The following is a 16,742-nucleotide window of genomic DNA, read 5'->3' as shown; positions in this document are numbered from 1 at the left end:
GCCACCAGGACTATTCCAGAGAAGTGACCTATACTCACGAAGGAGATGGAAGCAAGTACAATATATCACTGACCTCTTCTGGAAGAGATGGATCAGGGGAGTATCTTCCACTTATGCAGGAGCGGAACAAGTGGAACAAAACTAAGAGAAACTTCAGTCCTGGTGACCTTGTGGTCATCGTCGATGACACCGCCCCAAGGAACTCTTGGCTAATGGGGCGTGTGGTGAAGGCTTTGCCAGGGGCCAAAGGTCTTGTCCGGAGCGTCATGGTTAAGACTAAGACCAATATCCTACAGAGACCTATCAATAAACTCTGTCTGCTCCTTGAGGCGACGAAGTGAGACACACACACACACACACACAGTGCTCCATCTTTGAATCACGTGCACCTCTGATTCGTTGATGTCGTACTCTTACATTCTTTGATGTCATACATTTTGTGGACGTCAAACTCTTGACATTTTTTGGAAGTTGAACACCTTTACACTTCAACTCAGACTGAGATCTATGGACTATTTTCCTATATGGCACCTTGTATATTTGTATATAGCTATGAACTGTAATGGTGCTCTGGTATAGAATGTTTTTGTATTGGCTCTACGTTTGAATATTAAGTAATTGTTGTGCATTCAGTGCAGTCAACAATTAGGGGCCGGTATGTTAGAGCCGATTTGGGCATATTTTGTATAAAAGACTGAACATACTGAGCTCCATGTACATTTGTGTAAATATATTAAATATTAATGTATATGATGAAATATTAGGTACGTACCTTTATGATTTATTTACTGGATTGAGATATATTCATTTGTTATTAGTGTAACTCAGTTTTTGGCCCCCCCTCTTGCCCATTCATTGTACTGTGTTAATTGTGTTAGTATAAAGGCAGGAAGTTGGGCCTTCGGGGGGGAGTCCTTGCTAGATGCGGGAGCGGTATAGTTTTTTGACCATATAGACATACAGAAATACAGACAGACAGGTCATATTATATTATGTATTTGCATTTCAAGTAATCTCTGCTTTAAGTTGATTGGAGAATACCTTTTTGTTAGATAAGAAGAATAAACATTTTTTGTTGCACTATATCCCTGGATCTCATTGAATGTTTGGCCGTTTGGAAACGTTGAGTGTGGACTGTATGCGTCCGAAACAACCCCGCTTCAGGCTAGGGCAGTGGCTATGGTAAAGAGGAAAGGAAGCCACTACAGTGGTTATACACTACAACAGGGATGTGTGTGTGGTTATACACTACAACAGGGATGTGTGGTTATACACTACAACAGGGATGTGTGTGTGGTTATACACTACAACAGGGATGTGTGGTCATACACTACAACAGGGATGTGTGTGTGTGGTTATACACTACAACAGGGATGTGTGTGTGGTTATACACTACAACAGGGATATGTGTGTGGTTATACACTACAACAGGGATGTGTGTGTGTGTGGTTATACACTACAACAGGGATGTGTGTGTGTGTGGTTATACACTACAACAGGGATGTGTGTGTGTGTGGTTATACACTACAACAGGGATGTGTGTGTGTGTGGTTATACACTACAACAGGGATGTGTGTGTGGTTATACACTACAACAGGGATGTGTGTGGTTATACACTACAACAGGGATGTGTGTGGTTATACACTACAACAGGGATGTGTGGTTATACACTACAACAGGGATGTGTGTGTGGTTATACACTACAACAGAGATGTGTGTGTGGTTATACACTACAACAGGGATGTGTGTGGTTATACACTACAACAGGGATGTGTGGTTATACACTACAACAGGGATGTGTGGTTATACACTACAACAGGGATGTGTGTGTGGTTATACACTACAACAGGGATGTGTGTGGTTATACACTACAACAGGGATGTGTGGTTATACACTACAACAGGGATGTGTGTGGTTATACACTACAACAGGGATGTGTGTGGTTATACACTACAACAGGGATGTGTGGTTATACACTACAACAGGGATGTGTGTGGTTATACACTACAACAGGGATGTGTGGTTATACACTACAACAGGGATGTGTGTGTGGTTATACACTACAACAGGGATGTGTGGTTATACACTACAACAGAGATGTGTGGTTATACACTACAACAGGGATGTGTGTGGTTATACACTACAACAGGGATGTGTGTGGTTATACACTACAACAGGGATGTGTGTGTGGTTATACACTACAACAGGGATGTGTGTGGTTATACACTACAACAGGGATGTGTGTGTGGTTATACACTACAACAGGGATGTGTGTGGTTATACACTACAACAGGGATGTGTGTGGTTATACACTACAACAGGGATGTGTGTGTGGTTATACACTACAACAGGGATGTGTGTGGTTATACACTACAACAGGGATGTGTGGTTATACACTACAACAGGGATGTGTGTGTGGTTATACACTACAACAGGGATGTGTGTGGTTATACACTACAACAGGGATGTGTGTGTGGTTATACACTACAACAGGGATGTGTGTGGTTATACACTACAACAGGGATGTGTGTGTGGTTATACACTACAACAGGGATGTGTGTGGTTATACACTACAACAGGGATGTGTGTGGTTATACACTACAACAGGGATGTGTGTGTGGTTATACACTACAACAGAGATGTGTGTGTGGTTATACACTACAACAGGGATGTGTGTGTGGTTATACACTACAACAGGGATGTGTGTGTGGTTATACACTACAACAGGGATGTGTGTGTGGTTATACACTACAACAGAGATGTGTGTGTGGTTATACACTACAACAGGGATGTGTGTGGTTATACACTACAACAGGGATGTGTGTGTGGTTATACACTACAACAGGGATGTGTTTGGTTATACACTACAACAGGGATGTGTGTGTGGTTATACACTACAACAGGGATGTGTGTGTGGTTATACACTACAACAGGGATGTGTGGTTATACACTACAACAGGGATGTGTGTGGTTATACACTACAACAGGGATGTGTGTGGTTATACACTACAACAGGGATGTGTGTGGTTATACACTACAACAGGGATGTGTGTGTGGTTATACACTACAACAGGGATGTGTGTGTGGTTATACACTACAACAGGGATGTGTGGTTATACACTACAACAGGGATGTGTGTGGTTATACACTACAACAGGGATGTGTGTGGTTATACACTACAACAGGGATGTGTGTGTGGTTATACACTACAACAGGGATGTGTGTGTGGTTATACACTACAACAGGGATGTGTGTGGTTATACACTACAACAGGGATGTGTGGTTATACACTACAACAGGGATGTGTGTGTGGTTATACACTACAACAGGGATGTGTGTGGTTATACACTACAACAGGGATGTGTGGTTATACACTACAACAGGGATGTGTGGTTATACACTACAACAGGGATGTGTGTGTGGTTATACACTACAACAGGGATGTGTGGTTATACACTACAACAGGGATGTGTGTGGTTATACACTACAACAGGGATGTGTGTGTTATACACTACAACAGGGATGTGTGTGGTTATACACTACAACAGGGATGTGTGTGGTTATACACTACAACAGGGATGTGTGTGTGGTTATACACTACAACAGGGATGTGTGTGGTTATACACTACAACAGGGATGTGTGTGTTATACACTACAACAGGGATGTGTGTGTGGTTATACACTACAACAGGGATGTGTGTGGTTATACACTACAACAGGGATGTGTGTGTGGTTATACACTACAACAGGGATGTGTGTGTGTTATACACTACAACAGGGATGTGTGTGGTTATACACTACAACAGGGATGTGTGTGTGGTTATACACTACAACAGGGATGTGTGTGGTTATACACTACAACAGGGATGTGTGTGTGGTTATACACTACAACAGGGATGTGTGGTTATACACTACAACAGGGATGTGTGTGGTTATACACTACAACAGGGATGTGTGGTTATACACTACAACAGGGATGTGTGGTTATACACTACAACAGGGATGTGTGGTTATACACTACAACAGGGATGTGTGTGGTTATACACTACAACAGGGATGTGTGTGGTTATACACTACAACAGAGATGTGTGTGTGGTTATACACTACAACAGAGATGTGTGTGTGGTTATACACTACAACAGGGATGTGTGTGTGGTTATACACTACAACAGGGATGTGTGTGGTTATACACTACAACAGGGATGTGTGTGTGGTTATACACTACAACAGGGATGTGTGTGTGGTTATACACTACAACAGGGATGTGTGTGTGGTTATACACTACAACAGGGATGTGTGTGTGGTTATACACTACAACAGGGATGTGTGTGTGGTTATACACTACAACAGGGATGTGTGTGGTTATACACTACAACAGGGATGTGTGTGGTTATACACTACAACAGGGATGTGTGTGGTTATACACTACAACAGAGATGTGTGGTTATACACTACAACAGGGATGTGTGGTTATACACTACAACAGGGATGTGTGTGGTTATACACTACAACAGGGATGTGTGTGGTTATACACTACAACAGGGATGTGTGTGGTTATACACTACAACAGGGATGTGTGTGTGGTTATACACTACAACAGGGATGTGTGTGTGGTTATACACTACAACAGGGATGTGTGTGTGGTTATACACTACAACAGGGATGTGTGTGTGGTTATACACTACAACAGGGATGTGTGGTTATACACTACAACAGGGATGTGTGTGTGGTTATACACTACAACAGGGATGTGTGTGTGGTTATACACTACAACAGGGATGTGTGGTTATACACTACAACAGGGATGTGTGTGTGGTTATACACTACAACAGGGATGTGTGGTTATACACTACAACAGGGATGTGTGGTTATACACTACAACAGGGATGTGTGTGTGGTTATACACTACAACAGGGATGTGTGGTTATACACTACAACAGGGATGTGTGTGGTTATACACTACAACAGGGATGTGTGGTTATACACTACAACAGGGATGTGTGTGTGGTTATACACTACAACAGGGATGTGTGTGGTTATACACTACAACAGGGATGTGTGTGGTTATACACTACAACAGGGATGTGTGTGGTTATACACTACAACAGGGATGTGTGTGGTTATACACTACAACAGGGATGTGTGTGTGGTTATACACTACAACAGGGATGTGTGTGTGGTTATACACTACAACAGGGATGTGTGTGTGGTTATACACTACAACAGGGATGTGTGTGGTTATACACTACAACAGGGATGTGTGTGTGGTTATACACTACAACAGGGATGTGTGTGGTTATACACTACAACAGGGATGTGTGTGTGGTTATACACTACAACAGGGATGTGTGTGTGGTTATACACTACAACAGGGATGTGTGTGTGGTTATACACTACAACAGGGATGTGTGTGGTTATACACTACAACAGGGATGTGTGTGTGGTTATACACTACAACAGGGATGTGTGTGTGTTATACACTACAACAGGGATGTGTGTGGTTATACACTACAACAGGGATGTGTGTGTGGTTATACACTACAACAGGGATGTGTGTGTGGTTATACACTACAACAGGGATGTGTGTGTGGTTATACACTACAACAGGGATGTGTGTGGTTATACACTACAACAGGGATGTGTGTGTGGTTATACACTACAACAGGGATGTGTGTGTGGTTATACACTACAACAGGGATGTGTGTGTGGTTATACACTACAACAGGGATGTGTGGTTATACACTACAACAGGGATGTGTGTGTGGTTATACACTACAACAGGGATGTGTGTGTGGTTATACACTACAACAGGGATGTGTGTGTGGTTATACACTACAACAGGGATGTGTGTGTGGTTATACACTACAACAGGGATGTGTGTGTGGTTATACACTACAACAGGGATGTGTGTGTGTGGTTATACACTACAACAGGGATGTGTGTGTGGTTATACACTACAACAGGGATGTGTGTGTGGTTATACACTACAACAGGGATGTGTGTGTGGTTATACACTACAACAGGGATGTGTGTGTGGTTATACACTACAACAGGGATGTGTGTGGTTATACACTACAACAGGGATGTGTGTGGTTATACACTACAACAGGGATGTGTGTGTGGTTATACACTACAACAGGGATGTGTGTGTGGTTATACACTACAACAGGGATGTGTGGTTATACACTACAACAGGGATGTGTGTGTTATACACTACAACAGGGATGTGTGTGGTTATACACTACAACAGGGATGTGTGTGTGTTATACACTACAACAGGGATGTGTGTGTGTTATACACTACAACAGGGATGTGTGTGTGGTTATACACTACAACAGGGATGTGTGTGTGGTTATACACTACAACAGGGATGTGTGTGTGGTTATACACTACAACAGGGATGTGTGTGTGGTTATACACTACAACAGGGATGTGTGTGTGGTTATACACTACAACAGGGATGTGTGTGTGGTTATACACTACAACAGGGATGTGTGTGGTTATACACTACAACAGGGATGTGTGTGTGGTTATACACTACAACAGGGATGTGTGTGTGGTTATACACTACAACAGGGATGTGTGTGTGGTTATACACTACAACAGGGATGTGTGTGGTTATACACTACAACAGGGATGTGTGTGGTTATACACTACAACAGGGATGTGTGGTTATACACTACAACAGGGATGTGTGTGGTTATACACTACAACAGGGATGTGTGTGTGTTATACACTACAACAGGGATGTGTGTGTGGTTATACACTACAACAGGGATGTGTGTGTGGTTATACACTACAACAGGGATGTGTGTGTGGTTATACACTACAACAGGGATGTGTGTGGTTATACACTACAACAGGGATGTGTGTGGTTATACACTACAACAGGGATGTGTGTGTGGTTATACACTACAACAGGGATGTGTGTGGTTATACACTACAACAGGGATGTGTGTGTGGTTATACACTACAACAGGGATGTGTGTGTGTTATACACTACAACAGGGATGTGTGTGTGTTATACACTACAACAGGGATGTGTGTGTGGTTATACACTACAACAGGGATGTGTGTGGTTATACACTACAACAGGGATGTGTGTGTGGTTATACACTACAACAGGGATGTGTGTGGTTATACACTACAACAGGGATGTGTGTGGTTATACACTACAACAGGGATGTGTGTGTGGTTATACACTACAACAGGGATGTGTGGTTATACACTACAACAGGGATGTGTGGTTATACACTACAACAGGGATGTGTGTGTGGTTATACACTACAACAGGGATGTGTGTGGTTATACACTACAACAGGGATGTGTGTGTGGTTATACACTACAACAGGGATGTGTGTGTTATACACTACAACAGGGATGTGTGGGTTATACACTACAACAGGGATGTGTGTGGTTATACACTACAACAGGGATGTGTGTGTGGTTATACACTACAACAGGGATGTGTGTGTGGTTATACACTACAACAGGGATGTGTGTGGTTATACACTACAACAGGGATGTGTGTGGTTATACACTACAACAGGGATGTGTGTGGTTATACACTACAACAGGGATGTGTGTGGTTATACACTACAACAGGGATGTGTGGTTATACACTACAACAGGGATGTGTGGTTATACACTACAACAGGGATGTGTGTGGTTATACACTACAACAGGGATGTGTGTGTGTTATACACTACAACAGGGATGTGTGTGGTTATACACTACAACAGGGATGTGTGTGGGTTATACACTACAACAGGGATGTGTGGTGGTTATACACTACAACAGGGATGTGTGTGTGTTATACACTACAACAGGGATGTGTGTGTGTTATACACTACAACAGGGATGTGTGTGTGGTTATACACTACAACAGGGATGTGTGTGTGGTTATACACTACAACAGGGATGTGTGTGTGGTTATACACTACAACAGGGATGTGTGGTTATACACTACAACAGGGATGTGTGTGGTTATACACTACAACAGGGATGTGTGTGTGGTTATACACTACAACAGGGATGTGTGTGGTTATACACTACAACAGGGATGTGTGTGTGGTTATACACTACAACAGGGATGTGTGTGGTTATACACTACAACAGGGATGTGTGTGGTTATACACTACAACAGGGATGTGTGTGTGGTTATACACTACAACAGGGATGTGTGTGTGTTATACACTACAACAGGGATGTGTGGTTATACACTACAACAGGGATGTGTGGGTTATACACTACAACAGGGATGTGTGTGTGTTATACACTACAACAGGGATGTGTGTGGTTATACACTACAACAGGGATGTGTGTGTGGTTATACACTACAACAGGGATGTGTGTGTGGTTATACACTACAACAGGGATGTGTGTGGTTATACACTACAACAGGGATGTGTGTGTGGTTATACACTACAACAGGGATGTGTGTGGTTATACACTACAACAGGGATGTGTGTGGTTATACACTACAACAGGGATGTGTGTGTGGTTATACACTACAACAGGGATGTGTGGTTATACACTACAACAGGGATGTGTGTGGTTATACACTACAACAGGGATGTGTGTGTGGTTATACACTACAACAGGGATGTGTGGTTATACACTACAACAGGGATGTGTGTGTGGTTATACACTACAACAGGGATGTGTGTGTGGTTATACACTACAACAGGGATGTGTGTGGTTATACACTACAACAGGGATGTGTGTGTGTTATACACTACAAAAGGGATGTGTGTGTGGTTATACACTACAACAGGGATGTGTGTGTGTTATACACTACAACAGGGATGTGTGTGTGGTTATACACTACAACAGGGATGTGTGTGTGGTTATACACTACAACAGGGATGTGTGGTTATACACTACAACAGGGATGTGTGTGTGGTTATACACTACAACAGGGATGTGTGGTTATACACTACAACAGGGATGTGTGTGGTTATACACTACAACAGGGATGTGTGTGTGGTTATACACTACAACAGGGATGTGTGTGTGGTTATACACTACAACAGGGATGTGTGTGTGTTATACACTACAACAGGGATGTGTGTGTGGTTATACACTACAACAGGGATGTGTGTGTGGTTATACACTACAACAGGGATGTGTGTGTGGTTATACACTACAACAGGGATGTGTGGTGTTATACACTACAACAGGGATGTGTGTGTGGTTATACACTACAACAGGGATGTGTGTGGTTATACACTACAACAGGGATGTGTGTGGTTATACACTACAACAGGGATGTGTGGTGGTTATACACTACAACAGGGATGTGTGTGGTTATACACTACAACAGGGATGTGTGTGGTTATACACTACAACAGGGATGTGTGTGTGGTTATACACTACAACAGGGATGTGTGTGTGGTTATACACTACAACAGGGATGTGTGGTTATACACTACAACAGGGATGTGTGTGTGGTTATACACTACAACAGGGATGTGTGTGGTTATACACTACAACAGGGATGTGTGTGTGGTTATACACTACAACAGGGATGTGTGTGTGGTTATACACTACAACAGGGATGTGTGTGGTTATACACTACAACAGGGATGTGTGTGTGGTTATACACTACAACAGGGATGTGTGTGTGGTTATACACTACAACAGGGATGTGTGTGTGGTTATACACTACAACAGGGATGTGTGTGGTTATACACTACAACAGGGATGTGTGTGGTTATACACTACAACAGGGATGTGTGTGTGGTTATACACTACAACAGGGATGTGTGTGTGTTATACACTACAACAGGGATGTGTGTGGTTATACACTACAACAGGGATGTGTGTGTGGTTATACACTACAACAGGGATGTGTGTGTTTATACACTACAACAGGGATGTGTGTGGTTATACACTACAACAGGGATGTGTGTGTGGTTATACACTACAACAGGGATGTGTGGTTATACACTACAACAGGGATGTGTGGTTATACACTACAACAGGGATGTGTGTGGTTATACACTACAACAGGGATGTGTGTGTGGTTATACACTACAACAGGGATGTGTGTGGTTATACACTACAACAGGGATGTGTGTGGTTATACACTACAACAGGGATGTGTGTGTGGTTATACACTACAACAGGGATGTGTGTGTGTTATACACTACAACAGGGATGTGTGTGTGGTTATACACTACAACAGGGATGTGTGTGTGGTTATACACTACAACAGGGATGTGTGTGTGGTTATACACTACAACAGGGATGTGTGTGGTTATACACTACAACAGGGATGTGTGTGTGGTTATACACTACAACAGGGATGTGTGTGTGTTATACACTACAACAGGGATGTGTGTGGTTATACACTACAACAGGGATGTGTGTGTTATACACTACAACAGGGATGTGTGTGTGTTATACACTACAACAGGGATGTGTGGTTATACACTACAACAGGGATGTGTGTGTGGTTATACACTACAACAGGGATGTGTGTGGTTATACACTACAACAGGGATGTGTGTGGTTATACACTACAACAGGGATGTGTGGTTATACACTACAACAGGGATGTGTGGTTATACACTACAACAGGGATGTGTGGTTATACACTACAACAGGGATGTGTGTGTGGTTATACACTACAACAGGGATGTGTGTGTGGTTATACACTACAACAGGGATGTGTGTGTGGTTATACACTACAACAGGGATGTGTGGTTATACACTACAACAGGGATGTGTGTGGTTATACACTACAACAGGGATGTGTGGTTATACACTACAACAGGGATGTGTGTGTGGTTATACACTACAACAGGGATGTGTGTGTGGTTATACACTACAACAGGGATGTGTGGTTATACACTACAACAGGGATGTGTGTGGTTATACACTACAACAGGGATGTGTGGTTATACACTACAACAGGGATGTGTGGTTATACACTACAACAGGGATGTGTGGTTATACACTACAACAGGGATGTGTGTGTGGTTATACACTACAACAGGGATGTGTGGTTATACACTACAACAGGGATGTGTGTGGGTTATACACTACAACAGGGATGTGTGGTTATACACTACAACAGGGATGTGTGTGGTTATACACTACAACAGGGATGTGTGTGTGGTTATACACTACAACAGGGATGTGTGTGTGGTTATACACTACAACAGGGATGTGTGTGTGTTATACACTACAACAGGGATGTGTGTGTGGTTATACACTACAACAGGGATGTGTGTGTGTTATACACTACAACAGGGATGTGTGTGTGGTTATACACTACAACAGGGATGTGTGTGTGGTTATACACTACAACAGGGATGTGTGTGGTTATACACTACAACAGGGATGTGTGTGTGTTATACACTACAACAGGGATGTGTGTGTGGTTATACACTACAACAGGGATGTGTGTGGTTATACACTACAACAGGGATGTGTGTGGTTATACACTACAACAGGGATGTGTGGTTATACACTACAACAGGGATGTGTGTGTGGTTATACACTACAACAGGGATGTGTGGTTATACACTACAACAGGGATGTGTGTGGTTATACACTACAACAGGGATGTGTGTGGTTATACACTACAACAGGGATGTGTGTGGTTATACACTACAACAGGGATGTGTGTGGTTATACACTACAACAGGGATGTGTGTGTGGTTATACACTACAACAGGGATGTGTGGTTATACACTACAACAGGGATGTGTGTGTGGTTATACACTACAACAGGGATGTGTGTGGTTATACACTACAACAGGGATGTGTGTGGTTATACACTACAACAGGGATGTGTGTGTGGTTATACACTACAACAGGGATGTGTGTGTTATACACTACAACAGGGATGTGTGTGGTTATACACTACAACAGGGATGTGTGTGGTTATACACTACAACAGGGATGTGTGTGGTTATACACTACAACAGGGATGTGTGGTGGTTATACACTACAACAGGGATGTGTGTGGTTATACACTACAACAGGGATGTGTGTGGTTATACACTACAACAGGGATGTGTGTGTGGTTATACACTACAACAGGGATGTGTGTGGTTATACACTACAACAGGGATGTGTGTGGTTATACACTACAACAGGGATGTGTGTGGTTATACACTACAACAGGGATGTGTGTGGTTATACACTACAACAGGGATGTGTGTGGGTTATACACTACAACAGGGATGTGTGTGGTTATACACTACAACAGGGATGTGTGTGTGGTTATACACTACAACAGGGATGTGTGTGGTTATACACTACAACAGGGATGTGTGTGGTTATACACTACAACAGGGATGTGTGTGGTTATACACTACAACAGGGATGTGTGTGTGGTTATACACTACAACAGGGATGTGTGTGGTTATACACTACAACAGGGATGTGTGTGTGGTTATACACTACAACAGGGATGTGTGTGGTTATACACTACAACAGGGATGTGTGTGTGGTTATACACTACAACAGGGATGTGTGTGGTTATACACTACAACAGGGATGTGTGTGGTTATACACTACAACAGGGACGTGTGGTTATACACTACAACAGGGATGTGTGGTTATACACTACAACAGGGATGTGTGTGGTTATACACTACAACAGGGATGTGTGTGGTTATACACTACAACAGGGATGTGTGGTTATACACTACAACAGGGATGTGTGTGTGGTTATACACTACAACAGGGATGTGTGTGGTTATACACTACAACAGGGATGTGTGGTGTTATACACTACAACAGGGATGTGTGTGTGGTTATACACTACAACAGGGATGTGTGTGTGGTTATACACTACAACAGGGATGTGTGTGTGTTATACACTACAACAGGGATGTGTGTGGTTATACACTACAACAGGGATGTGTGTGTGGTTATACACTACAACAGGGATGTGTGTGTGGTTATACACTACAACAGGGATGTGTGTGTGGTTATACACTACAACAGGGATGTGTGTGTGGTTATACACTACAACAGGGATGTGTGTGTGGTTATACACTACAACAGGGATGTGTGTGTGGTTATACACTACAACAGGGATGTGTGTGGTTATACACTACAACAGGGATGTGTGTGTGGTTATACACTACAACAGGGATGTGTGTGGTTATACACTACAACAGGGATGTGTGTGTGGTTATACACTACAACAGGGATGTGTGTGTGGTTATACACTACAACAGGGATGTGTGTGTGGTTATACACTACAACAGGGATGTGTGTGTGGTTATACACTACAACAGGGATGTGTGTGTGGTTATACACTACAACAGGGATGTGTGTGGTTATACACTACAACAGGGATGTGTGTGGTTATACACTACAACAGGGATGTGTGTGTGGTATACACTACAACAGGGATGTGTGTGTGGTTATACACTACAACAGGGATGTGTGTGTGGTTATACACTACAACAGGGATGTGTGTGTGGTTATACACTACAACAGGGATGTGTGTGTGGTTATACACTACAACAGGGATGTGTGTGTGGTTATACACTACAACAGGGATGTGTGTGTGGTTATACACTACAACAGGGATGTGTGTGTGGTTATACACTACAACAGGGATGTGTGTGTGGTTATACACTACAACAGGGATGTGTGTGTGGTTATACACTACAACAGGGATGTGTGGTTATACACTACAACAGGGATGTGTGTGGTTATACACTACAACAGGGATGTGTGTGTGGTTATACACTACAACAGGGATGTGTGTGTGGTTATACACTACAACAGGGATGTGTGTGTGGTTATACACTACAACAGGGATGTGTGTGTGGTTATACACTACAACAGGGATGTGTGTGTGGTTATACACTACAACAGGGATGTGTGGTTATACACTACAACAGGGATGTGTGTGTGGTTATACACTACAACAGGGATGTGTGTGTGGTTATACACTACAACAGGGATGTGTGGTTATACACTACAACAGGGATGTGTGGTTATACACTACAACAGGGATGTGTGGTTATACACTACAACAGGGATGTGTGGTTATACACTACAACAGGGATGTGTGTGTGGTTATACACTACAACAGGGATGTGTGTGGTTATACACTACAACAGGGATGTGTGTGTGGTTATACACTACAACAGGGATGTGTGTGGTTATACACTACAACAGGGATGTGTGGTTATACACTACAACAGGGATGTGTGTGGTTATACACTACAACAGGGATGTGTGTGTGGTTATACACTACAACAGGGATGTGTGTGTGGTTATACACTACAACAGGGATGTGTGTGGTTATACACTACAACAGGGATGTGTGTGGTTATACACTACAACAGGGATGTGTGGTTATACACTACAACAGGGATGTGTGTGGTTATACACTACAACAGGGATGTGTGGTTATACACTACAACAGGGATGTGTGTGGTTATACACTACAACAGGGATGTGTGGTTATACACTACAACAGGGATGTGTGGTTATACACTACAACAGGGATGTGTGTGGTTATACACTACAACAGGGATGTGTGGTTATACACTACAACAGGGATGTGTGTGTGGTTATACACTACAACAGGGATGTGTGGTTATACACTACAACAGGGATGTGTGTGTGGTTATACACTACAACAGGGATGTGTGTGTGGTTATACACTACAACAGGGATGTGTGTGGTTATACACTACAACAGGGATGTGTGTGTGGTTATACACTACAACAGAGATGTGTGTGTGGTTATACACTACAACAGGGATGTGTGTGTGGTTATACACTACAACAGGGATGTGTGTGTGGTTATACACTACAACAGGGATGTGTGTGGTTATACACTACAACAGGGATGTGTGTGTGGTTATACACTACAACAGGGATGTGTACCTCCAGCAGTATCAGTAGAACAGCAGGACAGTGTGTGTGGAGAGTAGTGAATTCTCTCCTGATAGCAGACTGCAGGGCATCAGGGGGGATCAGCGGTCCGTCCACTAAAGGGTCCTCCTCAACACTCTGAGACACATCTACTGATGAACTGACCTGTCACACACACACACACACACACACACACTGACAGATCAGCTTTACATTGCACTTTATCATGGTTAAACTAAAAAACAACAGAGAACCTTGGATTTACACAACAGAAAACAGAGCTTACCACCTCTGCATTTAGATATATTTATACAGTAAATTGCATTTCCTCACTGTAAATTCTCTCATACTCTACAGTTCTATGTTCACTTGATCTATTTTGTATATAATGTATGTAAACTGTAAATTCTGCCTCTATATGTTATCTATCGCTAGCAGCATATCACACCATATCACCAAGTCAAATTCTGAGTATGTGTAAATGTGCGAATAAAGGGGATTCTGAAAGGTTGCGACTCTTGAGTTTATAGACTTCTAGTTAAACCCAACAGCGCCACCAGGTGACAATACACACCCCGAGAGAAACAACAAGAACTTGGCTAGCTAACTAACTAACCTCGTCCCGTCTCAGTCTCACCCAGCTACTGAAGAGAAAAGACAGTTCAACATATGAACTGTAACATTTTTAAATATCTGCTAGCTGAAGAATCGGTTTGTTTCATATCAGATATTAACAGAGGTAACGTTAGCTAGGTAGATAGATAGATAGCTGAATAGCCCAAAGGCCGGCAGACGGCTGAAACGACTCAATATCGCCATCTGGGGCCTACTGCTACCGGCAGGATAACTAACAAGCTAACCGACTAGCTAGCTAGCTAATGTTAGCAGTTTGTGGCTGACCACAACACGGAACAAGACAGTTCAGTATCGTGACTTACTGCATGGTGCGACATCCCTTTCGATTCAATGGTGTGTTTAAGTCGCACCGGTTAGCTCTTCAAGCGAAAGATTTAGAAAGCAAACACACACAGCATTTGCATTAAAAAGTATTTGTTTTGGTGGCTAGGTCTGCTTTCGCGTGACAGCTGTGCTCCTCTGTTATTGGTCCGGGCGGGCTGCCCACTGTCCCATAAATGGTTCCACCTTATAGTTTTCTCAGTAGCTTTTTTCCCCCCATTTCAATAAATTCCAAAGACCACCGCACAAAAATTGGCTTTAAACATGGTTTGACATCTTGCCTGATATTGTACTATTAAATACAATATAATATCCTGTCTTTAGTTACAGTGAGAGGATTAATGTATCTGTTGACGAGGGCCGTGATGTTTTAAATGATAAAGGTGAAAAAAAAACCTCGCTGTCTTTAAGACACATTATCGTTAACTCAGTGTCGGGATTTTAGTTTTGATGTACAGTGCCACCAAAGATTTGTATAACTAACCCTGTGGTGCCACTGCCAAAGCTCATTGTGTTACCATTTGAGTCTGACTGTTATACCATTATCATCCACAGGAGGGCAACTTTTCCCCAACTGCCTTGGCTTGTGTCTCGCAGGCGGTGGCTGTAGTACTGTTGATGGCCACCAGGTTGTGCCAATACTCCATCACACATCGATTAGCATAGCCTTGGTTGTGTATACAGTCTACGGATGTTTACAATGGCTGCCTTCAGCATTATGATTGATGAGCGCAGAACAGCAGCAGTGTCAGGAGACCTGTTAAACCTATGGTTTGTCTCAAATGGCACCCTATTCCCTACATAGTGAACTACTTTTGGCCCTAGATCATACAATAGACTCAATAATAAAACAGAGCTGCAGCATCCCCTGAAAATTCAGTAAAAAAAAAAAATATATATATATATATATATATATCAAAATAT

At 42.6% G+C, this 16,742-nt stretch overlaps 1 protein-coding gene across 2 annotated transcripts in view; it reads right to left on the bottom strand.

Moving 5' to 3' along the window:
* tmem192 (transmembrane protein 192) overlaps window positions 1–15,967 on the bottom strand; it is a 51,185-nt gene extending 35,218 nt beyond the window's left edge. For both annotated transcript variants that reach the window (XM_045217816.1, XM_045217817.1), the window contains exons 1-2: window positions 15,800–15,967; window positions 14,874–15,026 (exon numbers count right to left, since the gene is read on the bottom strand). In XM_045217816.1, coding sequence (XP_045073751.1) covers window positions 14,874–15,026; window positions 15,800–15,814 — 168 coding nt within the window. In that variant the 5' untranslated portion in view covers window positions 15,815–15,967. The remainder of the gene's footprint in view (window positions 1–14,873; window positions 15,027–15,799) is intronic.
* Between the last annotated feature and the right edge of the window lie 775 nt (window positions 15,968–16,742).

The sequence above is a fragment of the Coregonus clupeaformis genome, unplaced genomic scaffold (assembly GCF_020615455.1).
Source record: "Coregonus clupeaformis isolate EN_2021a unplaced genomic scaffold, ASM2061545v1 scaf1243, whole genome shotgun sequence".
Classification (NCBI taxonomy): Eukaryota; Metazoa; Chordata; class Actinopteri; order Salmoniformes; family Salmonidae; genus Coregonus; species Coregonus clupeaformis.
This window is presented reverse-complemented; position numbering and strand designations above follow the sequence as displayed.